Source organism: Ananas comosus, linkage group 16, assembly GCF_001540865.1.
Source record: "Ananas comosus cultivar F153 linkage group 16, ASM154086v1, whole genome shotgun sequence".
In the NCBI taxonomy this organism is placed as follows: domain Eukaryota; kingdom Viridiplantae; phylum Streptophyta; class Magnoliopsida; order Poales; family Bromeliaceae; genus Ananas; species Ananas comosus.
Genome location: NC_033636.1, coordinates 10,093,868 through 10,118,293, shown reverse-complemented (window position 1 = coordinate 10,118,293; position 24,426 = coordinate 10,093,868). Strand labels below are relative to the sequence as shown.

The window sequence follows — 24,426 nt, the reverse complement described above, 5'->3', positions numbered from 1 at the left end:
TTTCGAAAAATCAGATCATTTCTGACCTTCCAAATGGTCCACCAGCAAGCAACCAGTTCCGGAAGGCTGTTGCTCTTGTTATACCGTCCTTTCCTGGTCGCCCACCTATCCCAGACATGATACACGTCGTCACCTAGCTCACCCCCCTGCACGCCCTCCACCCCCATGACCATGATGAACTTGGTAAAAACACAATGAGAAAACAGATGGTCCACCGACTCATCATGGGCACTGCATAGTACACAAAGTGTGTCGCCAGTCCATCCTCTCTTTACAAGGTTATCAGCTGTGAGATGCCTTTTCTTTAGGACAAGCCAGCAAAATACTTTGACCTTTAGCTGTGAGATGCCTTTTCTTTATATATATTGTTAAGATTCATGAATTTCAGTCTTTTGCGAGGTCACAGTATATTTCACATAAGAAACAATAATTGGGATGTTGAATGTAATATTTATCTAGTATGTAATTTTAGCTATTTGACATATACTTCTTACTTATCAAATGCTATAAAATTTTTTAACTTATACGATAGATATAACAAATAAGATGTGGTGTGTATTGTAGTAAAAAATGGAGAGTCAATAGACTCATCCACTCACTCGGAGAACCTGTTGGGCCCAGGGAATGAGAGGGAGAGTTGTTTTTTTCTTTTTTAAGGAAAAAAAAATCCTATATATAATGTAATCTCCAAAAGCAAGTATTACATTTCCAGTTGTTGGCGCCTGGTCCAGCTACATTCAGAAGGCAAGAAAATGGCCAAGGCTGGTAGATTCTCCAACCATGCAGTTCTCTTACTTTGGCATCTGCTATTCATTGCCCCCTCCCTCGGCTGCATTCTGCGCGACAGGGCTGCGCTTCTCTCCTTCAAAGCAGGCGTCGTAGATCGCCAGAACGTTCTCTCGTCTTGGCAAGGTCAAGACTGCTGCAGGTGGAAGGGCGTCGCGTGCAGCAACAGAACGGGCCATGTCGTGAAGCTCGACCTTCGCAACACCGACATCAACAGTCCCGTAGATATGTCTTTGCACGGTGAGATCAGTCCTTCTCTGCTTGCTTTACGACAAATAAATTACCTCGACCTAAGCATGAACAGCTTTAATAGCGGCCCGATACCAAAGTTCATTGGCTCTCTTGAGAAGTTGAGGTATCTCAACCTCTCTGGAGCCGGTTTTATCGGTGCCATACCACCTCAGCTTGGCAATCTCTCTCGCTTGCGACATCTTGACATTCAAGATCGTTTTTATTATTACCACTACCAATCTTATCATTATCAGTACAACAACCATCGCATGTACTCAGTTGATCTCTCATGGTTACCGCGCCTCGCTTCTTTGAGGTACCTCGATATAAGCTCTGTGGACCTCTCCGCCGTCGTAGACTGGGTTCAAGTGATGAACATGCTCCCTTCTCTGCAAGTTCTAAGGCTAGCCAATTGCGTGCTTTATAATAAAACAATCGCTTCTCTTCCTCGTTCTAACCTCACCGCACTTGCGACCATTGATCTAGGATTTAATCTCTTCGACAGCGCTACCAAGCTCGACTGGTTGTGGAATATAGTTAGCCTTAAACACGTCTATCTCATACAAAATCTAATGTCTGGTCCTTTTCCTGATGGTCTCGGAAATCTAACTTCCCTCGAAGTTCTTGGACTAGGAATCAATAGATTTGTGGGATTCTTGCCTGGAACCTTGAAAAATTTATGCAACTTGAGGATACTAGATCTAACATTTAACCAACTGAATGGAGATATAACGGAATTGGTGCAGAGGTTGCCACGTTGCGCATGGAACAAGCTAGAGATGTTGTTGCTCGAGAGCACAAATTTGCAGGGNTATTTTCGCTTCGTAGACAACATGTATGATAGGCTGTATGTGCAAGTGGCCGTGAACTGGGCTCGGTTGGTGAGAAAAATAGACACAATGAGAGGGAAAATTGAGGGGGGTAACAACATGGTGCAGTATTAAAGTAATGGAGTACGTTATGGGGTTAATTTGTCGTGCTAAGTCAATTAGCTATGAAGGATTGTATGTGTATTTCCCTTGTTGGTTTGTTCTGGTATTTGAATGTTGTGGCTAATTATGCAATACATGATAATTAATGAGCTTGCTTTATTATAAATTAATAGCCGGTCTCTTTTACATCCTAATTTATTTCTTCCCTCTGGTTCTATTAATGTTTTGATCACTTTTGAAATTTTAGGAGATTATGCCTAATGTGAATGTGCATCTTAATACATATAAGAGAATGCTTGATTATATATAATTGCGACTGATCTGTAGTTGTAACTATATGCATATTCAGATTCAGTGTTTGATTTAGTAAATTTGAATTCAATTACTGTAGTTAGAATTACATGAAAAAGTTCAACCATACTATTACATTTTTCGTACAAATTAAGAGTTCTCGGTTTTGTAATTTTTTCTTTTATTTTTCTTCTTTTAACCGGGTCGCTTGGTCTTTAATATACAATAATAAAATAATAATAATAACAAATAATTGATTTGATCGTATAATCGTATTTCTGTATAAAACTCTCCGTATAATGAAAAACAAAAAAGAATAAAAGAATAAAAAAAATTTAGAAAGAGGTTTCAGTTGCCACCGTACCCGAACTCAAAAGCGTTGGCGTGGACCAAACCCGACGCGTTGATTTGGGCTCGGCGACTGCGTCTTCCGATTCACCCAATTCTCTCAAGCCTCTGCATCTCTCAACCGATCGATCAAACAATTTCTCTACTCCTCCCATCCAGAAAATAGCCAGCCTGTGCCCCCGCGTCGTCGCCGCTCCCCCACCACCATCTCAAAATATTATTAAACTTCGAACAAAAACTAAAAAATAAAAATAAAAACAAAATTGGGACGGGGACGACGACGACGACGACGAGGACGAGGGATCCGATCTCGTGAAAGAGGAGGAGGGAGGAGGAGGAAGAGGAGATCGCCATGAGCGTGATCGACATCCTCACGCGCGTCGACGCGATCTGCAAGAAGTACGACAAGTACGACGTCGAGAAGCTCAACGCCAACAACGTCTCCGGCGATGACCCCTTCGCCCGCCTCTTCGCCTCCGTCGAGGCCGACATCGACTCCGCTCTCGAGGTTCCCTCCCCTCTACAACCCCCACCCACCCCGATCCCTTTGTGTTTCTAGGGTTTCGTCGCGGTTTTTTGATGCGATTGTTGCGGTGCAGAAAGCGGAGATGGCGGCGAAGGAGAAGAACCGGGCCGCCGCCGTCGCCATGAACGCCGAGATCCGACGCACCAAGGCGCGGCTCATGGAGGAGGTCCCCAAGCTCCAGAGATTGGCGCTCAAAAAGGTCCGTCCCCTTCCCCGCCCATCGCATCTTTAGATCTCGTGATTTGTTTAGTGCGTGTTGCCTTGCTCTTCAAGTTTTGCTCGTAATTTGTTCTTTTGTGCTTAGATTCGGGTTGGAGATGTGCAATTTGCATTGTGATGCCTTTTTAGAACAATGTAATAGCTTTTGGGAGATTGTTTGTGGTATTCCTTTTTTTTTTTTTATTTTTTTTATTTGCAGATTACTTGTTTGGAAAATGTCGTTTGCTCCGGCTGGCTTCTGTTTTAGACAATTTGCAAAATTTTAGTGTAATTGTAGCTTTTGTTTCTAAGGAATTGAAATAAGAAGGTAAATAGATCGAAGAGGGTACATTGGTTTATTTGTGGAGATTTTGTTGATGATTGGCCATCACATTGGTCTCTTTTAGAAAGCAGAGTAATTCAGATAGAAGATAAGATCAGAATGGAGATTGAATCTGTTTTTGATAGGCTTTATCCGAAAATCACCATATGAATGTGGATATGTCTAATTGATGGTCCTTGCGATTATCTTCATTTGATGTTTTGGCTTGCAATATTTTATGGATCTAGAGCATCATTTAACAATTTAATAGTTGATCATTATGTCCAACTATGAAAATATGTTGATTTAGTAATTTGAATGTTTGGGATTCAAGTGTGATGACTCTTATGTGCCCAATTTATTTTTGCCTGTTATATTAGACTAATTGATAAGAGTTCTTTTGAGATGTTGGGCTTTGATCTTATATTGTACATTCATTGCGTGGACCCTGAAATGTATTTATCGCAGGTGAAAGGGCTTTCGAAGGAAGAGCTCGCCATGCGTAATGATTTGGTTGTGGCCCTACCAGAGCGCATACAATCAATACCAGATGGGAGTGCTACTGGAACGAAACAGACGAGCAGCTGGACAGCTTCAGCTTCCCGCACTGAAATTAAGTTTGACTCAACTTCAGGTTCTTAACTGCTACTCAATAGTGTGAACATAATGTTATCTAGCTGCTGTTACCCTTAACTTTCTGTATATTTATCTTATAGGATGCATTTTAATGTGGGAAGAACTTGTACCTTTCCTTTGTTTGGCATTAGCAACTGTTAACTTCTATATTGTATATTCTTATAATCAGCATTTTTGGTTCTGCAATTGTTTATTCATTCAGGGTTTGGATACATATAAGATAGCTTATCAATCTTCGTCTCCCGCTCCTTTCGTTTAACTTCATATTTTAGTGAGGAAGAGATAGAATTCCAGTTGGTCACCACAGTTACAAATCTTAGGGACCTTTCTGGTGTCATTCGTTCTGACAAAACTTTTCATCATCTAGTACTACTTTTTATTAATAGTTCATGGAAACACTTATATTTTCAAAGAATTATGGGTGTCTCTTTGCTCTTCTTACACACGAATATCTTGTTCAGGATGAGTTAGATAAGTTGGCGATTGCATCTGAGCTTATTGTGTTAATGTCTGAGCTTATTGTGTTAATTGACTTCTTCATCATGAGGAAAAAGAGAAAAAAAAGAAAAACAAAATTTGTGTTCCTATAGCCTTGGACATGCATTAATAGGAGTTCTATGTCTTCCTCTGCTAGTTCTCTCGCAGTGTCTCTGCTTTGTGGTTTTAATTGCATTGTTATTTATGAAGTTTAACTCTTTGTTGACTAAAAATTGGTTGTAGATGGAAGATTTGACAGTGAGTACTTTCAGCAGAGCGAAGAGTCAAATCAATTTAGACAAGAATATGAGATGCGCAAGATGAAGCAGGCAAGTATTCCTATCATTTTTCGTTCTTTTGCTTAGCTTTGTCTTTTGTTTCCAATTGGTAAACCATTTTTCACAGCTCTATTCTTCTCCTTTCCTATCTTTTTTTTTTTCTTTTTTTTCCTTTTGTGATGCTTTAATGAGTAGTTGTGATGTGTTGTTTCTTATTCCATAATGTTTAATTAATCAGTATAAGAGTTCAAGTAGTGGATAATCAGCCTACTTTGTGCAGTACGCAGGAAGATGTAGTGAAACTAAGATCTCCTACTAACATGCTGAATTTTCAAATATTTCGCAGGATCAAGGTTTGGATGTCATTTCTGAAGGTTTGGATACACTTAAAAACATGGCCCATGATATGAATGAGGTTGGGATTTTTTCTTGTTTTATATGCTTGAGAATTATGTGAAGATTAGTTTAACATCTTTTATGTAATTTCCAGGAATTGGATAGACAAGTTCCTTTGGTTGACGAGATTGAAACAAAGGTTGGTTTACTCTGCCTTTACTGTAGATATTGGTTATTATAGATCTAAAATTAAATTGGTGTTGTATTTTTTAGTGACTATTTGTATGTCTGAGTACAGGTGGACAGGGCTAATGCGGACCTAAAGAATACTAATGTGAGACTGAAGGAAACTGTCACTCAGGTACGTTCATTTCGCTTTGTCAATATGGTTCAGAAATGATGAATGTGAAATAAAATGTGGTTGAAAACTTTTGTCAATCTCTAACAACTTTTCTCGTACTGACATTCCTTCAGCTGAGATCCAGTCGCAATTTCTGTATTGATATCATCTTGCTGTGTATCATTCTCGGTATTGCTGCTTACCTCTACAAGTAAGTTTCCTCTGCGTTTAATAAACTGTATTTATCTCGGCTGATGTTACCTACTTTTAGTTAGACTGGCAGTCTTATAATTTCAACACACAATGCATGACATTTTGTGTCTAAGGATTTCTCTGATCTTTGGCCGTATCAGGCTTCTATACATAGTCCTTCTGACTCCAAAACACCTGAGATAACCGTTCCTCTTGAGATATGATGGCATATATCATGTCGTAGTTTTTTATTTATTTGGAGTACATATGTTGTCCTGTCATGAGAAGTTATCATATTGACAATAAAAGATGCATCGAAAGTGACTCCAGGAAGCATAATATATCCTTAGAAAAGCAGTACTGTCGCCAAATAAACTTTACACGTTGCAAATTTCTGTAGTTTCTCTGCTAGTATACCTTAGCATGATGGTGAAAGTTCTGTTGTAGGGGAGTGGCTGGTTGTTTAATTTGCGTTTTTGTTTCTCCATTTCACTACTCATTATACAATTAACAGCAAATTTATTACGGCTTTAATTTACCTTCTACAGGGGCTTCACTTACATGTACTAGTATATACTTAGACGCCGCGTTATTCTTCTGATATCTGCTATTTCTCTTCCCTTTGCAGCGTATTGAAACACTGAGATGCAATGCCTGGATACTCTCTCTTCTCATTTCTCAGCTCGCCGTTTGTGATGATGTACCTATGTTTCAATGTGGTTTGTGTTTAAAATGTGCCGTGCTTTCCAAAATAAACTTATTTTTTACGATACCGGAGGTAATATGCTTGTGATATTTATGGCTTTAGTCGTCGCTACTGCTATGCGTTTAAGCCCTGGAACCGTTCAACAATGCCGATTAATGGTGCAAAAACTGAGCAAATTCGTAGCAGCGCATCAAATTGTCGTTTCAATTTCTGAAGGGGCTTCCTGGTGTCTATGTAGTTTTTTGTGTTTGTGTTTTTAACGGATATGTATAATTGGATGTAATCCAGTCACTGCTTCCCGATGTACGTTTTCATTATTGCGCTTCTTATAACACAAGGTGGTGCTCGACTCTTGAGGATGGTGAGGTGCCCCAGTATTATAACGTATCCCTCAAATACTGCAATTTGTATTTGCATTCTCACTCCCGTCCTCTGTACCAAACCAGGGAAAATTGGAAAACACCATGCATTTTATAAGGGGTAAAATGGTAATTTCAGGGTATGTCCCGGCCGGCTTGCTTGGGAAATCGCAAAACGTATCAAAGGGATCAAATCAGAAGTAATTTTGTTTTTTTTTTTTTTTTTTTGAGAGAGATAGATAAAATGCTATTCGTTTCGTTTATTTTTTTTAAAAATAAATTTAGTTTGAAATATGAATCAACTATAATTGGAATTCGTTTATTTTTTTAAAAAATAAATTTAATTAGAAATGTGAATCAATTATAATTTAAATTTAAGACTTTGAATGTTAACTATTAAATTTTTTGTTACTTGCGTCGGCAATCAGCAAGTAAAAAAATATAACAATTAGAAACATAGGGTCGTCGACCTCGTGGTGGTGTGAGAGCATTGGGACCGAAGAAGTTCCCTTTTAAACTTATTCAGTGATTTACTCTTGTTGAGGTGTGTGAGGAACATGTTTATTTTATTTTATTTTATTTTATTTTGACAGCAACGTGGTTCGCTAGTTGGAGCTTTGGAGTTCCCGCTCACTGCCCCTCCACGTGGTTGGTGAATCCAAAGCTTTTCCCAACCCACCAAGCTTGATGATAATAATTTTTTTTAAACAAAAATATAATAAACTTATTTTTTTATAATTATGATAGAATATATATATATATATATATATCTAAAAGAAGAGATTTGATTAATTTGTTATGCCACGTCACCCATATCCGGTGCATTTCAAAATTTTTCGTGTTTTTGATTTTCTAAGATGATTTTCAATGACCGCCATATTTACTCATCATCCACAAGTACGTGCAAATGCACAAACCCAAAAAGTAGGCGCTAAATCTCCCGCCATTTTAATTCAAAAACCAATAATTTATTTTTATTTTATAATTATTTTTAATATTAAAAACTTAAAAAGAGTTATTAAAATGTTTGGATTGAGGAGCGTTAGATGTATACATATTTTTCGGAGTACATAAATAATATTTCTCTAGGAAAAAGAAAAGAAAAAACCATAACTTATCCACAAGCTGGTGGTTGGTTTTGAAATTTGTGGAGCCATATACTAAATTGAGCGATGTTAGTTGTGCAGCTAAAAATAGAATGTGAATCTTATACTTTATTCAGCAAAGATTTATATTTTTGTACTGGTATTTTTTTTAATACTAAAAGCATAATATATATATATATATATATTTTAAAAAATTCTAAATATTGCCGTAAGATGTACTGTCACGGACTTAGTGTTTTCGTTCGCAAAACCCGTGCGGCGCCCACCTTTCTTCGCAGAGATGGATAAGCCTTTGTCCCTGTTGTAAGCCCGGGCCTTCACGTCCTACGATTTAGTATGCAAAGGAAAGAAACAAGAGAAAAAGGCAGAAATTTTTTTAAAAAACTAAGTACTACACTAGTTAGAAAAAGAGATTTCAGCATACTAACATACTCTCTCCGTGTGTTTTGGCCTTAGCCACTATTTATATGCTACTAGATACATTGAATCTAGCCACTCAACACCCCACTAACTTACCCTCATAATGAGCCATAATCTCAAGAGTCACTCTATTAACTCTTGAGAGTTTCATAACCCTTAAGCTTCCATCATTGATGTGAGAAGTTACAAAACCCTTCATCTCTCCACAGCGGGTTGGGTTCAGGTCTCTTTAACGACCCGCTCCGCTAGTAAAATTAGGCCAAAAACTTAGATTGCATAGCAATTTCGTTAAGTCCCTGACAGTACGCTCAAGTATATAGTTGACAAACAGCATTTTTTTTTTTTTGTTAAGTATAATCTTATTTCCAATCAACTTGATATTGTTAGTTCCATGATATACAAACGATAATTTTTTATTTTCTTAGAAATTATTTGCAAGTATTTATTAATAAGGTAGAACTTCAATTGCTGTAAATGTATTAAAGATAACAGTAACGCACTCCCAACCTAAATAACATAAAACAAAATAAAAAAAGATAAGAATCGTAATCCATACTTGAACAAGCTTTAAAAAGAGGATGATTTATTGAATGTTCATAGCACAGTTGCCCTAGAGTGTCATAATTAATACCTAATAAAATTTCAAATTCGAAATCTAGTTATTTTATATTTCTGATTGAACTCATTTTTAGAAAAAAAAATGAAGGAAATGAGCAACTGCCCTCTTAATTATATCTAAACCCTTTCAACTTTGTGAGTAAGTTCAAACTCTCACCATTAATATTTAATATTTTAAATGAATTTTATATATATTTGGTATTCATTGTGTATGCCATGTTGTCTATCAAATTTACTCCCGTTCTACAAGTTCAATATTCTTTGGTAGTAACATAAGGTTGTGGTCCGACATTTGGATTGGTGAAATCCCCTCGAGCACCCTATTTCCAGACATTTATGCAACTGCCACGAACAAGGACGCTGGGGTATCTCTATGTTGGAACGTAAATAGATGGCGGTGGCGTTTCATCACCAGGAGTTTTCTGGCGTCTCGATTAGGCTGTAACCGTCAACAGCTGGCGTTACTCAAGGAACTGCTTCTATGTAGCCATCCCGACAACAGACCGGATTCGCCAAAATGGCAGTGGACCGGCAACCAACTGTTTACGGTAAAATCCATTTACCAATTCCTTACTGACGGCGGAATAAGAGACCGGAAGAATCAGAATATCTAGAGTTTAAAAATCCCTATTAAGATCAAAATCTTCATTTGGCTGTTACTTCGAAAGAGACTTCTCACGGCCGACAGATTGTTTGCTAGAGGCATGTCTGTTGACCAACACTGTGTATTCTGAGCGGTTTTACCGGAAAGCTACGACCACCTTTTCTGCCATTGTGTTTTTGTTCGTTTTCTAGTATTATCGACGGAAGGATTGGCGGTAAGCACTGATGTTTTGGGGGACGTCCGGGAAGTCTGGACCAAATTATGTGAAACGCACGACGCTGCGACAAGAATCAAAGGATTGACCATCCTGTCAGTAATCTGGTGGGTTGTTTGGATTGACAGAAACTCTACTATTTTTCGAACCGCACCCATCAACGCTGCCCGAGCACTCGGACGTGTCAAACAATTGATGAGTGACTGGACCTTACTTCATTAAGCAACTGGACCTTACTTTTGAAGAGCGACTAAACCGTCGCGCCACCTCTTTCCCCTTACTTCTCTTACTACTGTTTTCTTATTACTGTTTCACTTTTTAGTCTTTCTTCTACTACTTTGCTCTTCTTTCTGTACTTACCTTATTTTTCGGAGGCCGTTGTTGCTTCCATCATATACGCTTAATTCATCCCGCTTTATGAATGAAGCAGGTAGTTTGCTATCTATTTTTTAAAAGAAAAATAAAAACCAATTTTCGAACCATCCATACTATAGTAAAAAAAAATATATTGGTAAGGATTTTCTACAATAGATTTACTTGTGCAAGTAGGTTTAAATTTTAAATTAATAATTAAATTAACATTAAAAAATTATGAGGGAGTTAGAGTTGTAACGAAAAATATCCTACCAGTACACCTATATATAAGTGTAAAGCTTATATCCATGATATTTTAAGATTCACAAAAGTTTATTTAAATTTTAGTTTTAAAAAATTGATAAGATTTGAGAAAGGAGAGATCTTTGGAGAGATGAAATATAAGATGAACATCTAATCTAGAGGTGTATAGGTAATATTGCTCTTATAAAAAAAAATGCTATACATGACAAACTATTCCAGTAAAATTATTTAATTGATTATTTTAACTTTCTGAATCTATTTGATACAAAAATACAACTAAATTTATTTCTTTAATGCAAGAGACGATCGAAATACATTTGAATGCGTAAATGTAATTTACCTTAACTTAGCATAGAAATATTCGGTACGAGTTTACCTCTCACTTTCGGCGTGTTTGTTTTCACTGTAGGACGACCGTAGTAAAATTGGGGTGAAAACTCGTATGTTGCGTTATTTGGTTCATGTAAAACTAATGACATTAGGTTGATTTGTCGTAGGGGTGCAAATGGGACAAATTTATCGGATCGGAGCAGATATGGGACGGATTAACCCTCAACTTAACAGTCCCTTCAGGACGGATCGATAAAAAAAAAAAATCTTCTGCCTTTCATTTTATTTACTTGGCGAATCGAAACATACTCAAAACGAGTTATATTTTTTTAGATCTTTTTATTTTCAGTTACTGTCATGATGGAAGCTCTACCAATCCAGCTCAATTTGCATTCCTAATCTGCGCCTTATTTCTGCACCTTTTGTTGTCTATTGTTAAATTTAAAAATATTTAAAATACCGTTTTCTAAAAGCTTAAGCTTTTAAAGTACAACGGTTGTTTCACATGCTGAGTTCGAGTCACGCGTCAGGCTCCTAACATATTAATTTTTTCCCATTTAATTCCAGCCCACGTCATGGGCCGACTAAAAAAAGTCTTGAGTCCAAACGTGAGGGAGAGTGTTAAATATAAAAATGTTTAAAACATCGTTTTCTAACAGCTTAAGCTTTTCATTTAATTCCAGCCCACGTTATGGGCCGATTAAAAAAAGTCTTGAGTCCAAACATGAGGAAAAGTGTTAAATATAAAAATATTTAAAACACCATTTTCTAACAGCTAAGTTTTTAGAGTACAACGGTTATTTCACATCTATAACAAAGTTGTGGGTTTACATTAGGGATGCAAATGGATCTGGATTGGTGGAGTTTTTGTTCCAATCCGTCCCGAATGGGTTAGTAAACGAGAGGAAATGAATGAATTCGGAGTAAGAAATGATGTAATTTTAATATGATTCGAGACGGATTCAGAGCAAGAAATGAAAAAAATTTTTGATTCGCCCCAAATCCGTCGCGCCATGATCGCTCTCCGAAAATTATTTATAATTTTTAAACATATATCGCTAAATAATAATATATTTATAAAATAATTTAACCATACTTAGCTCCCTTCTTTTGCAAATCTGATAGTACTTTCAACAACTCAACATCCACAACCACCACCACTCCACTTAGAGGGCGTTTGGTTCCCTGTAAAAATGGTCAGAAAAATTTTTTCAGTGAAAAATTATTTTCAGTGAAAAATTATTTTTCTAGCGTTTGATTCGACGTAAAAAAATTTTATAGGAAAAATTATTTTACAGATTTCACGTAAAACCGAGCTTTTCGTTTTCGGCCGAATCTTGACGGAAAACGAAAACTATCGGGACTAATGGGGCTTCCTTGCATCGGGGTCCACGAGCTCATGTAAGAGCTCGTGGACCGAGATGAGTGGTCCACACTGGACCACTCACCTATATATATATAATTTTATTTATAAATATATAATAATATATTTTATAATATTAAATATTTATAATTATTATTATATATTATATATTATATTATATATTTATTATACAATATATTTTAAATATATTTTATTTATAAATATAAATTATAATAATTAAATATATTATGATAATTATTATATAGGACAAAATTATTTTCTTGATTGACGAAAATAAGGGACCAAATAAAAAAATTTGATAGAGAGAGTCACTAGTGTGAGACTATTATATCCATTATTCATTATATAAATTTTAGAAGTACAAACACTTTTTAGTGATCGAATCAAAACCCAATAATAGTGGATAGTGGTCAATGGTGGGCCCCCTATTTTTTATAATCCAAAATGCAAAAAAATTTATTGAAGAGTCAAAAAGCTATTAACACCAAAAACAGGCTCCTAAACGAAACTTAGTTGGACTTCATATATTTGGATAGAGAGAGAGTAAAGTTAGAGTGATTTTGGTAGTAAAAAAATATTATTTCCTACATAATTTTTATACTTTGAATGTTTTGGATTTAGTAGGTATATGTAGAATAATATTTAATTTAAAAGCTAGGAAAATTAATAGTAAATACTATACATGTATTCGCATACAAAGGCAGTAACTTATTACTTACAAAAATAAATAAAATATTTTTAAATTTAATAATGAATAGGGTTATTTTCGTAATTTTATAAAAGTTTTGTCCATATACCGAAAAAGGAAAAAAAAAAAGTTAAATAAGAGGAAAAGGCAGTGGAGCACTCAGCTCACAACACCCACGTTGCTGTTACTTTCTCTTTCCCCACTCGCCATGAGCACCGTCGACGCGGCCACGATCACGAAGCGCGCCCCGGCGCTCGTCGAGCCGAGCGAGCCCACGCCGCGCGGCGCGCTGGCGCTCTCGGCGCTCGACCGCCTCATCGGCATGCGCCTCTCCCGCGACCTCGTGCTCGTGTTCCCCCGCGGGGGCGGCGGCGGGGGCCGCGACCCGGCGCGCGCGGTGCGCGAGGGCCTCTCGCGGGCGCTCGTCCCCTACTACCCCGTGGCGGGGCGCCTCGCGGAGCCGCGCCCCGGGGAGCTCGAGGTCGAGTGCACGGGCGAGGGCGTGTGGTTCGTCGAGGCCGCGGCCGCGTGCGCCCTCGAGGACGTGAGCCACCTCGGCGGCGCCCCACTCCCCTTCCCCAGCGCCGACCTCGTGGCGCGGCCCCCGCCCGGGGTGAACAAGGACGACCTCCTCTTCATGATGCAGGTACCCTCCCTTCTCCCTCGGCTTCTCTGGGGCATTTCGTCGAACGTGTCGCTCTCTTCTTCTTTTTTCTTCTTTTCCGCTCTGACGCTTTTGTTTCAACTGGTATTTATTTACTTTGTAAAGAAATATTAATCTACAATTCATATAGATCGTAAGGCTACAGTTCATTTTGAATTGTAGATTTTGCAAATAATAAAATATTTATGCCAATTGCTGCACGCCCAGGCAATGTCTGGTCCATTATTTTGTCGGCTTCTTCTCCTTCATCTTCATACCGCCCACTCCGGCCCACAATGCTTCAGCTCAATCTATCTATATCATATATATTTCACTGGTTCAATTATTTCCTAAGCACTTCATATATATATATATATATATATATATATATATATTTATATGCTAGAATACTTGTAAAAGTATCACTTGGGTGACACTTGTGTGTTTTTAGCCCTTGGATGGAGAGATGTGAGGTTGAGATGATGGTGGTAGGTGGTGGTAGGTGGAATAGTGTTTGATCCAAGGCCTATTAGTAATCAAAAAGTAGATCCAATGGCTAAAAACACACAAGTGTTACTTGGGTGATACTTGTAAAAGTATTCTAGCCTATACTCTATATATATATATATATATATATATATATATATATATATATATATATATAGAGTTGAGCTGGAATGCTATGTTAGCAAACGGGCTCCGTTGCCACCTATTTGTTTTCGAAGATGGAGCTTTCAAATCGACGATCGGCACCGTGAACATGATCTATATCACTTGAAGTATCTAGAAATCAATTTCAAAATTTTGCGACATCATTTACCTAATGATCAAAGGGTTTCAAAATTAGTAATTTTAATGGTTGATATGAGGGGTTTTCTCGTTTAACGGTGTAAAGCTATCCAAATCAATTGAATTTTGGTTAGAAAATTCTTTAAACTATTTAGAACAAGATCTATATTCTCGATCATGATTACAAAATTTCTATCATCACTTTTTAGAGGATATTCATTTTCAGCCATTCATTTTTACGCTCACTTGATGGACAAGAAAACAATATCGAAAAAGTATGAAATTTGATTTCTAGATACTTCAAGTGGTATAGATCATTTTCAACGGTGCCGATCGTCGATTTGGAGGCTCCATCATCAAAAATAAATGGGTGGCAACGGAGCCCGTTTGCTACTGATAGTATTCCAGCTCAACTATATATATATATATATATATATATAAAATAGCATATATTATATTAGCATAAATTTGTAGTTATTCTTTTTTTTCCCTCTTTTTTCTGTGTTTAATTATGTCAAAACAACCAGGTGACCGAATTCAAATGCGGCGGCGTCGCGGTCGGGATCACGTACAACCACCTCGTCTTCGACGGCCTCGGCGCGGCGCAGTTCGTGAACGCGGTGGCCGAGTTGGCGCGGGGCCTCGCCGAGCCCTCGGTGAGCCCGGCGTGGCGCCGCGACTCCATCCCGGGCCCACCACCACCCGCCAAGCCCACCTCGGCCCCCAACCTCACCTTCTACCGGTTCACCCCCTCCGAGTTCGACTTCCCCCTCGAGTCCATCGACTGGGTCAAGGGCCGCGTCCGCTCCGAGTCGGGCCTCGGGTGCACCACCTTCGAGGCGGTCACCGCGATGACGTGGCGGTCCCGCACGCGCGCGGTCCTCCGGTCCGAGCCCGATGCGGACGTCCGCCTGAGCTTCATGGCCAACGTCCGCCCCGTCCTATGCGACCGCCTCGGGATCCGCGGCGGCTACTACGGCAACTGCGTGTACCCGGTGGGGATATCCGCACCGGGGGAGCGCGTCGCGGGCGAGTCCCTAACGGCGTTGGTGGGGCTGATCCGCGAGGCGAAGCGGACGGTGACGGCGGAGTTCACGGCGTGGCTGAGCGGGGACGCGGGGAAGGAGCGCTTCAACGTACCGTTGAATTACGGGACGTTGATGGTGACGGAGTGGAGCCGCCTCGGTTACGGCGACGTCGACTACGGGTGGGGTGGGCCCGGCTACGTCTTCCCCGTCCCGGGCGAGTTGAACGTCCTCGGCACGTGCGTCTACGTGCGGCCGCCCGTGCCGAAGCAGGGGGTGCGGCTCGTGATGCGCTGCGTCGAGGAGCGACACGTGGCGGCGTTTCAGAGCGAGTTGGAGAAGCTGGTCTAACTCAGGCTCATGTGTACCAACCAAGATCGATGCTACGTACCTACGCGCGTAATCTGATTTTAACTAAAAGTTTCTAGTTATTAATTATATTATATTATTATAAACCGTGAGATGTAGCGTCAATTAAGATGTATCCTTCCTTTATTTATCTAAGTTTGCTTGTTTATTTTGGTGCATGGCATGACGAACGTGCAATAAATGATTGAATTAAAGAGTTGTCAGCATGTCCATCAATGTACTGTGACTCTAGTGTTTTTTTTTTTTTTTTTTTTCTCTCTCTTTATTATTGTGCATAATTTTATTATTACTTATGTGCTGTCTTTAAATTAATTGTATAAATTAATTTGCGCGTGTTATAGTAAAGGATTAGTTTACTCCTAGTCCATAAAGACAATAATTAATGTACCATGTGGTGTATAGCACATGTTGTTGTATTGTTTGGTTTTTGTGTTTGCTTGGCTTTTGTCACGGACTCACGGATGATTTTGAGAAACAGGTAGCAAGCTACCTGCTTCATTCATTAAGCGGAATGAACTAAGCTTACATGATGAAGGCAGCTGAGGTCTCCTACAAAAGACGAAAAAGAAAAAAAAAAAAACCAAATAAGAGAAACCCAAAAATAAACAACAAAAAAATCCAAAAATAAACTCAACATACTAAAAAAACTGCGGAGGGAGGGGTAGAGATCGTCCAATTCACGTAACTTCAGTCCAGCCCTTCGTTAAAGTCCTAACGTGATTCACAGCCCGGCTTACGTTGGGAAGCAATCCACGGAAAATTGTATTATTGCGTTCAGTCCATATGACCCACCAGATTGCCGCCAAGCGGGTTAGACTCTTGGATCTCGTTGCAACATTGGGGATGCTAGATGTTTCTATCCATAATCGCCGTACATCCCCCGCGTCCAGTTTGCTTGTGTCAGTGCCTCCCTCGCACAGTGTAATAAATTTGACGAATACACAGAGGCCGAAAAGGTGGTCGCAGCTTTCTGTGAACACCACACAATAAATGCACTGTTGGTCTACGTGGCACCCTCGACTAATCAATCTGTCCTTTGTAAGTAATCTCTTGCGAAGCAAGATCCAAATGAAGATTTTAATTTTGGTCGGCATTTTTAAACCCCAAAGGTAATCGTACATATAGACCCTCTGGCCTGCATCTGTTATAAAATCGTATAGCGACTTAACCGTAAATATTTGGTTGGAGGTCCATCGCCACTTAAGAATATTCGATGAATAAGTTGGGCTGTACTGAGATAGCCAATTTTTTAGCGGCAAAAATTGTTGACGTCTCCTGTTGGCTCTAACAGTCCCAAAACCTCTGGCAATGAACCGCCATCTCCACCCTTTTTCATTCCAACATTGTGAGACTGTTACCTCGTCATTAGTTATTCTGCTGAAGAGACTTGGAAACCGAGTACTGAGAGGGATTTCTCCGGTCCATCTGTCAGTCCACAACCTAATGTTTTTCCCATCACCCAGTACATACGAAACTCCATATTTAAACACTTCTCGACATCTCATCACACTTCTCCACCATTGGGAGAAAGGTCTGAACGCTCTACCCTCATGTAACGGTCTTCTTTTGGTATAATATAATGCTGTAATCAATCTTACCCATAACAACTGCGGCTCATTAAAGACTCACGGATGATTTTACTCGTCAAAATTTATGCGGCACTTGTCTTTCTGTTCGAAGCTGAATAAATTTGTCTCCATTTTGCTAACGTTTATCTACTTGCCCTCGAAGGCTAGCTAAGTGCAAATATGAGATATATGTTTTGGAGGAAATGAAAAATTATATTACTTAGAAAAACAAAATATATATAATTGACCATCTCTAGAGCAAGTGACAAAGAGCTTAGTGGTTGGCATTTAAGATCCAAGTTCGAATTCTAGTTGATTCACATTTCTTACTAAGTTTATTTTTATATAAAATAAACGAAGCGAGTAACATGCTTTCTATCTCTCTCTCTCAAAAAAAAAAAAAGAAAAAAAGAAGAGTATAATATTCTTAAAGTTTGGGATTTGGATATGACTTAAGACTCTATATATATTTATAAACCTATGGTATATTGAACCTACCACAAGGGTGCAAAAAAAATTAATTACATTAATGCAAAGCAAACTTAAGAATTGTTTATGACATTTGGATTTTTACATAATCGTCTTTAAGACTTATATATATATATATATATATAGAGTGAGCTGGTATGCTTGTAGCTCTTGGATGGAGATGATGTAGAATTAGTATAATAGGGGTAGATGGTGATAGCTAGGATAATGTTTGATTCAAAAATTACTAATTATTAAAGAGTAGATCTAAATGCTAGAAATTTAAAAGTACAAATGAGTTGGTGCTTTTAGGCGTATTTTAGTTCAACTCTGTGTGTGCGCGCGTGCGCATATATAGAAGAGAGCATGATTGAATGAAGAAAGCTGGGGCACTAAACTAATTAAGCAGCACTCTGCATTACTTGGAGATCTGATCAGTAAGCATGGCCAACAGCTGCACGATCACCAAAAAGCCGCCGATTCTGGTCCGTGCCTGCGAGGCGACGCCGCGGGGGAGCCACCGGCTGTCCTTCCTCGACCGCCGGCCAGAGATTCGGCTGTCCTTGGACGTCCTCCTGGTCTTCCGGCGCGGCGGCGGGGAAGATCCGGCGAAGACTATAAGGGAAGGGCTGTCGCGGGCGCTCGTGCACTACTACCCGGTCGCCGGACGGATCGCCGAGCCCGCCGGCGGCGAGCTGGCGATCGAGTGCTCCGGCGACGGCGACGGCGTGTGGTTCGTCGAGGCCTCCGCCGAAGGCCGCCTCGACGGCTTCGGCGATTGGGATTTGATCCTGCGCCTGATTTTCGCGGCGGGGCTCGTGGCGCGGCCTCCGCCGGAGGTGAATATGGAGAACGTCATCTTCATGATGCAGGTACATGTTTTTAAGAGGTTAAGTAGAATTATACTAGAATTTGAGTTTAATTTTAGTTTATTAAATATGTTTTAATAGGAAATATATAATTTATTCCTATTGTTAACTTATCAGGATAAATTTTAATTTACATTTTATGTGAAGCAGGTTAAATTAAATTAGAACCGATTAATTTGAACATGCCATGCGGCAAGTTTCACCTTCTAAGTCTCGTTTGTTTGGTTGAGTAACAAAGGTTGTAACCTTGTTACTCAACCAAACAAATTAGAACCGAGTGGACGGACCGAACTTATTGCTCGAACCCTCGACGGATGTCAGAGAACTCTGGTCAAAAGGTTGTAACCTTGCTGGCGCACAAAAAAGAGCACAAGTACTGTCTCTACTATCCGCCGTCTGGTGGGTGGTTTGGACCGAGAGGAATGATATTCTCTTTCGTGCTAAGCAAATTAATCCTTCCCAAGCTTTAGACCGTATCAATCTGCTGATGGCTGATTGAAAAACGTAGCAGCCGCAGTAGTTTTAGTAGCTTTTGGTAGCGGTGGTTGTAGCAGCTATAGCAGTAGTGGTAGCTCTTCCTTTCTCATTTCTCCTGTGCTTCGTCTTTTTCGCTTTTTTCTGTCTTTGTTTCTTTTGTTGTTGTTGTTTTTGTCCATCTTTTGTTTTTATCTTGCCCTTTTTGCTCGGAGGCTCTGGCTGCTTTCATTATATAAGCCTAATTCATTTTCCTAGTGAATGAAGCAGGTAGCTTGCTACCTAATTTTCAAAAAAAATACAAAGGAGATAAGGGGTTATTCCTTTGTTCTCCAAACACTATATCTGACTTTCTCAGGGTGGGATAACCAACGAAGGATGGTAATAATTTGTTTCCACACTTAGGTGGAATAGGGGTGGGAACTTGTTTTCATTCCTATTATTTTTTTAAAAAAATTAAATTTAAAAATTCTAATTTTAATTTTAAAAATTAATAATTTATAATTTCAAAATTAAAGTTTAAAATTTAAAATTTAAAATTTAAAATTGATATTTTATATTTTTAAATTTAAATTTTGATATTTATATTTTAAAATTTAAATTTCAAACATAAAATTTTAAACTTTAAAAAGAGTTTAATTTTAAAATTTGAAATTTAAAATTAAAATTATAAATTTAAAAATAAAATTAAAAATTAAAAATTTAAATTTAAATATGACAAAAGGAATAATATCAATTTTCTATTTATAACCACCCAATATTCTTTTTATTCTATTTTATCTAATCAAGAACTATTTTTCTTATTCCTGAAAACAACTAATTTTTATCCAAATGTAAAATTAATGTAATTCTTATTTATACCTGAACTTGTACCTATTTTTGGAATAGTCAGTTGTTCCTTCTATCCGAACCAAACTATACCTTGGATTGGATACAAGAGAGGGATATGGCCTTATCTCCTTTTATACCCAAACAGTAAATAGGGTGGGTGGGATAATCCTCTATGGTGGGAATTAATAGTTCCCACGCAGGGGTGGGAACAAGCCCACCTCTTGTTCCCCTCATCGTGAGAGAGATTTTTGTTTTAAATTAGAACTTAAATTTTTAAAATTAAAAATTTATAATATCAAAATTAAAATTTATAATTTAAATTTTAAAATTTCAAATTTGATATTTTAAATTTTTAAAATTTAAAATTTGATAATTTATATTTTTAAATTTTAAAATTGGTCTTAAATTTAAAATTTGAAATTTAAATTATAAAATTATAAAATTTAAAATTTGAGATTATAAATTTTAAATTTTAATATTTAAAATTTAAAATTTAAAATTATAAATGTAGAATTTTAAAATTTAAATTTAAATATAATGAGAGGAGTAAAATTATTATTTTCTATTTATAACCATCTAATATTCTTCTTATTCCATCTTAATTATTTAAACACTAATTTTCTTGTTTTCGGGAACAACTTAATTTTTATTCAAATACTAAATTCGTCTATTTCTTACTTATATCTAAATTTGTATTTATTTTTAAAATAAGTAATTTTTATTTATATCCGAACGAAAGGAAGCCTGAAAGTATAGTATTATGCCCCTCTCCAAGACACTGTTCTTGTGGGCTTTGATTTTTGTACTAGTTTGCTCATATAGTGGAGTTAATAGGAAAAACAAAAATTGTAGAGGAAGGCTTTCAACGGTGAGATGCGAATTCTTTTCGTCAATCAGTGATCGTTATCTGATCGTCGCGAGCATTTTCACATAATTTTTTTTGACAATGAAGAGCATTTTCATTCGCAAAAGTATTTTTCTCTACCGACGACTTTCCGACAACTCCTCAGGTGACAGAATTCAAGTGCGGCGGCTTCACAGTCGGCATTACTTACAACCACACGGTCTTCGACGGCGCCGGCTCCGCCCAATTCCTGAACGCCGTGGCCGAGCTGACGAGAGGTCTCGCCGAGCCAACCGTCAGCCCCACCTGGTGCCGAGAACTCATTCCGAGCCCACCCCGGCCCACCACTTCAGCCCAAGGGCCGGAGGGGCCCAAGATTCAATTCACCTTCGACAGTTTCAAACTTGCCGAATTCGACATTTCCCTCCAAAGCGTCAAGCAAGTCAAGGACCGAGTCACCGCCGAGACTGGCCAAAGTTGTTCCACCTTCGACGTGGTCACGGCCGTAGTGTGGCAGTCGCGCACACGGGCGATCAACCTCGACCCCGACGCCGACGTCGGCCTCTCCTTCATGGCGAATGCTCGCCACGTTCTACACGAGCTCCTTTCGATCGAAGGCGGCTACTACGGGAACTGCGTGTATACCGCAGGGATCACCTTACCGAGCAAGCAAGTCGCGAATGCGTCGCTCGTCGTGTTAGTCGGGCTAATTCGAGAAGCTAAGCGAACCGTGTCGGACGGATTCTCGCGTTGGATGAATGGAGACGGAGCGACGAATTTACACGCCCTGCAGGACTACCGAATGTTGACCGTTACGGATTGGAATCGGCTGGGGTACTGTGAGATCGACTTCGGGTGGGGAGAGCCAAGCTTCGTCTACCCGTGCGGTTGTAGTTCCGAGTTCAATGTTGTGTGTTCGTGCGCCTTCCTCAAGCTGCCCATGCCGAAACAGGGCATCAGGTTGGTGATGCACTGCGTCGAAGAGCAGCACTCGGCGGCCTTGCATGATGAATTGATGAAGTTCGCCTAAGTCCTCGCACTTTCAAAGGTTGCGAGGTTGATTCCCGCATGTCGAAATTTATCGATCGAGTTTCTAGAATAAAATAACAAAACAAAAAAAAAAAGAAGAAAAAAACTAGCTGAATGCGTGCTTAGCTATGCCTGGATGTGTCGTAAAATAAAATAAACTGGAACAAATTTGTGATCATCAGTGGGAACCAATCTTTAATTTTATTTGATCTGCGTTGCAATTATCCATCCATCTATCCGAATATATTAAATGATGAGTAGCCTTTGTTAAATCTCCTCGAAATTAAAGGTACACTATCATCGACAAAAAAGCACAATTTTACTAAATTGCTTATGCTCAATTATTAATTCTAGCGTCTCGATCTATCGTATATAAAATTCTCATATTTTACCATATTATCCGATACAAAATTATTAGGTTGTCATTTTTTTTATAATGATAAATTATACTCTATTTATTTTCGTTTCTCTGTGTCATTTTTTTTTTGATATATTATCTACATTTCTGTGTCATGTTTTACCGGTTTAGTTTTTAAGTAATATCATAGTAGAATTAAATCCAAATTTTTCTTATTTTGTAACTTCATTAGTTAGACACTTGCTATAATATCTAATTAATAGGGTTAATTTTATCAGGCTTTTACATGCACTCTTAATTACATAAATTTTTTTCAAAAATTGTCAATATACAAAATATCCTTCAAATTTTAAAACTCATCAAAACTGCCTATATTACTAATAATTTGTCCAAAATATGGCTAATTAAAATACCTCTTTTACCTCTCCTACCCTTCAATTATTGTTGTAGTATATATAAGTTACGATCCAGATAATATGCATTAATAATTAGTATTTTCTAATTTTCTTTAACTATTTTGATATCAATTTTTTTTACTATTTTAATATGCCTCTTTTTTATTTCATTTATTTAGTGTACTCTCATTTTATTTGTTTGGTTTTGGAGGCCAGAATTAGATAGTTTTAATTAGATTCATTTTAAGAAATTTTATGTTTTTTATATTTTGTTCAGCAGTTTTTTAGTTTCGAAGATTTTTTTTTTAATATATAGTTTACTTTGTTATTCCAGAATACTTTGATTTTATTTGTTTAGTTTTATTTATACTACATTGTGTCTGTGCTAAATAAAAAAGATATTCTAAATGACATAAATTAAACCCAAAAAGTTATAGATTATATGATAGTTAGCTATTGTTAGGAATAAATAGATCATTTTCTATTTTTTATTAGGATTAATTATATTTATTTATATACATTACTACACTGTACTTTGGTGTTCCGTTACTATTGTGTATAATTTTATTATGTGGCAGCGAAGGACCACTCCCACAAGACGGCTATGTGGCAGCGAAGGACCACTCCCACAGATTGTACAACTGTATAATCTTAGTCACAGCTAAATTAGGGTTCATCTGTATCTGTCGAAAGATTACTGCATTCCTGATTTCTCATATAACCCACCAGTCAGCTACCAGTTCGTTGAGCCTAGCCCTCTTCGAGTGCGCATTAGGCCTTGCCACCAAGCTATCCCGTGTCAAATGTACGCCCTGCCCCAAATCTGGAAAAGATTTTTTATATTTTTGTATTTAGAATATACATCGCACACACTAGTTAAAACGCATGTACAAGGCAAGTCACATTTATTTTTAAAATTTGATGGTCTCGTTTACCAACTCTGTGGTACCAAGTTGTAAATCCTCAAATTACTATGCATGTATTTAAGCATGCAAATGGGCTCATTATCAGTGTGTAAACTTTTCTATTATAACTAGAAGAATCATTTAATTTTTCTACATGTTCAACTGTTGCCTAAGTACTATGAGATTCGGCCAACTTGTGTTTTGGAGTTCAATTATAATGACTAATATTAATTTATTATTTTTAAGTAATATTTTGATATTAATTAATTAAATAAAATACTTTTAATTTAAAATATAATTTTTATTTTTTTTTATTCTAATCTAACAATTCAAACATTATTTATTTTATTCTTACGAACAACTCAATTTTTATCCAAACATAAAATTTGTCTAATTTCTGCTTATATCTGAACTTATATCTATTTCTGAAATAAATAGTTCTTATTTATACCCGAACCAAACGCAACCTAAATAATAAGGTAAATTAGAAGGTTTGAAAATACTAAGTAAAGAATGGTCGCCATTTTGGGGATTCGGCATAAGAGCTGTCGCGAACTTTGGGGTTTCATGATCCCCAGTTATTATTTTTAAATTTTTTTTATCATAATATCACAATAATTATTTTTTTATTTCTCTGTACAAATGGGCCCATCAAAGATTCAAATTTGAATACATATTTTTATATATAGTATAAACTTAGTTAAAGTGGACATGTGATGCATGATATATTTAGTTTTACATAATTTGAAAAGTAGATTATTTTAAAGCACAATTTTTAAATAAAAGATTGAATGTCTTATTTTTATAGATTAATTTCTTCCACACCCTTTCGAAAATTGTAATTTTGTAGATGACTCTCTAAATTAGAGAATATCATTAGTGCTTTTGTATATATAAGAGGACATGGAATTTAAAAGGT

At 37.7% G+C, this 24,426-nt stretch overlaps 4 protein-coding genes across 4 annotated transcripts in view; all 4 read left to right on the top strand.

Moving 5' to 3' along the window:
• LOC109722300 (receptor-like protein 12) overlaps positions 1-2,115 on the top strand; it is a 10,226-nt gene extending 8,111 nt beyond the window's left edge. Inside the window, 1 exon segment of the mRNA XM_020250301.1 lies at positions 1,862-2,115. Coding sequence (XP_020105890.1) covers positions 1,862-1,961 — 100 coding nt within the window. The 3' untranslated portion in view covers positions 1,962-2,115.
• On the top strand, positions 2,694-6,986 carry LOC109722298 (syntaxin-71). Its single transcript, XM_020250300.1, has 9 exons — positions 2,694-3,096; positions 3,188-3,313; positions 4,103-4,268; positions 4,991-5,076; positions 5,372-5,440; positions 5,516-5,560; positions 5,660-5,722; positions 5,836-5,912; positions 6,522-6,986. Exons 1-9 carry the CDS (start codon positions 2,941-2,943, stop codon positions 6,535-6,537), a joined length of 804 nt encoding a protein of 267 aa, XP_020105889.1. The 5' UTR covers positions 2,694-2,940; the 3' UTR covers positions 6,538-6,986.
• Positions 13,085-15,983, top strand: LOC109722016 (acyl transferase 4-like). Its single transcript, XM_020249860.1, has 2 exons — positions 13,085-13,586; positions 14,900-15,983. Exons 1-2 carry the CDS (start codon positions 13,149-13,151, stop codon positions 15,746-15,748), a joined length of 1,287 nt encoding a protein of 428 aa, XP_020105449.1. The 5' UTR covers positions 13,085-13,148; the 3' UTR covers positions 15,749-15,983.
• LOC109722484 (acyl transferase 5-like) lies at positions 18,208-22,027 on the top strand. Its single transcript, XM_020250557.1, has 2 exons — positions 18,208-18,674; positions 20,987-22,027. The coding sequence occupies exons 1-2, from the start codon at positions 18,246-18,248 to the stop codon at positions 21,848-21,850; spliced, it is 1,293 nt and encodes a 430-aa protein (XP_020106146.1). The 5' UTR covers positions 18,208-18,245; the 3' UTR covers positions 21,851-22,027.

What these genes read in the sequence shown, in the direction of transcription:
- LOC109722298 (XM_020250300.1), top strand. Translation starts at nt 2,941, where the DNA reads ATGAGCGTGATCGACATCCTCACGCGCGTCGACGCGATCTGCAAGAAG. An exon ending in ACATCGACTCCGCTCTCGAG is followed by an intron (nt 3,097 to 3,187) that starts GTTCCCTCCCCT and finishes GTTGCGGTGCAG; the next exon opens with AAAGCGGAGATGGCGGCGAA. An exon ending in TTGACGAGATTGAAACAAAG is followed by an intron (nt 5,561 to 5,659) that starts GTTGGTTTACTC and finishes GTCTGAGTACAG; the next exon opens with GTGGACAGGGCTAATGCGGA.
- LOC109722484 (XM_020250557.1), top strand. Translation starts at nt 18,246, where the DNA reads ATGGCCAACAGCTGCACGATCACCAAAAAGCCGCCGATTCTGGTCCGT. An exon ending in ACGTCATCTTCATGATGCAG is followed by an intron (nt 18,675 to 20,986) that starts GTACATGTTTTT and finishes ACAACTCCTCAG; the next exon opens with GTGACAGAATTCAAGTGCGG.
- LOC109722016 (XM_020249860.1), top strand. Translation starts at nt 13,149, where the DNA reads ATGAGCACCGTCGACGCGGCCACGATCACGAAGCGCGCCCCGGCGCTC. An exon ending in ACCTCCTCTTCATGATGCAG is followed by an intron (nt 13,587 to 14,899) that starts GTACCCTCCCTT and finishes CAAAACAACCAG; the next exon opens with GTGACCGAATTCAAATGCGG.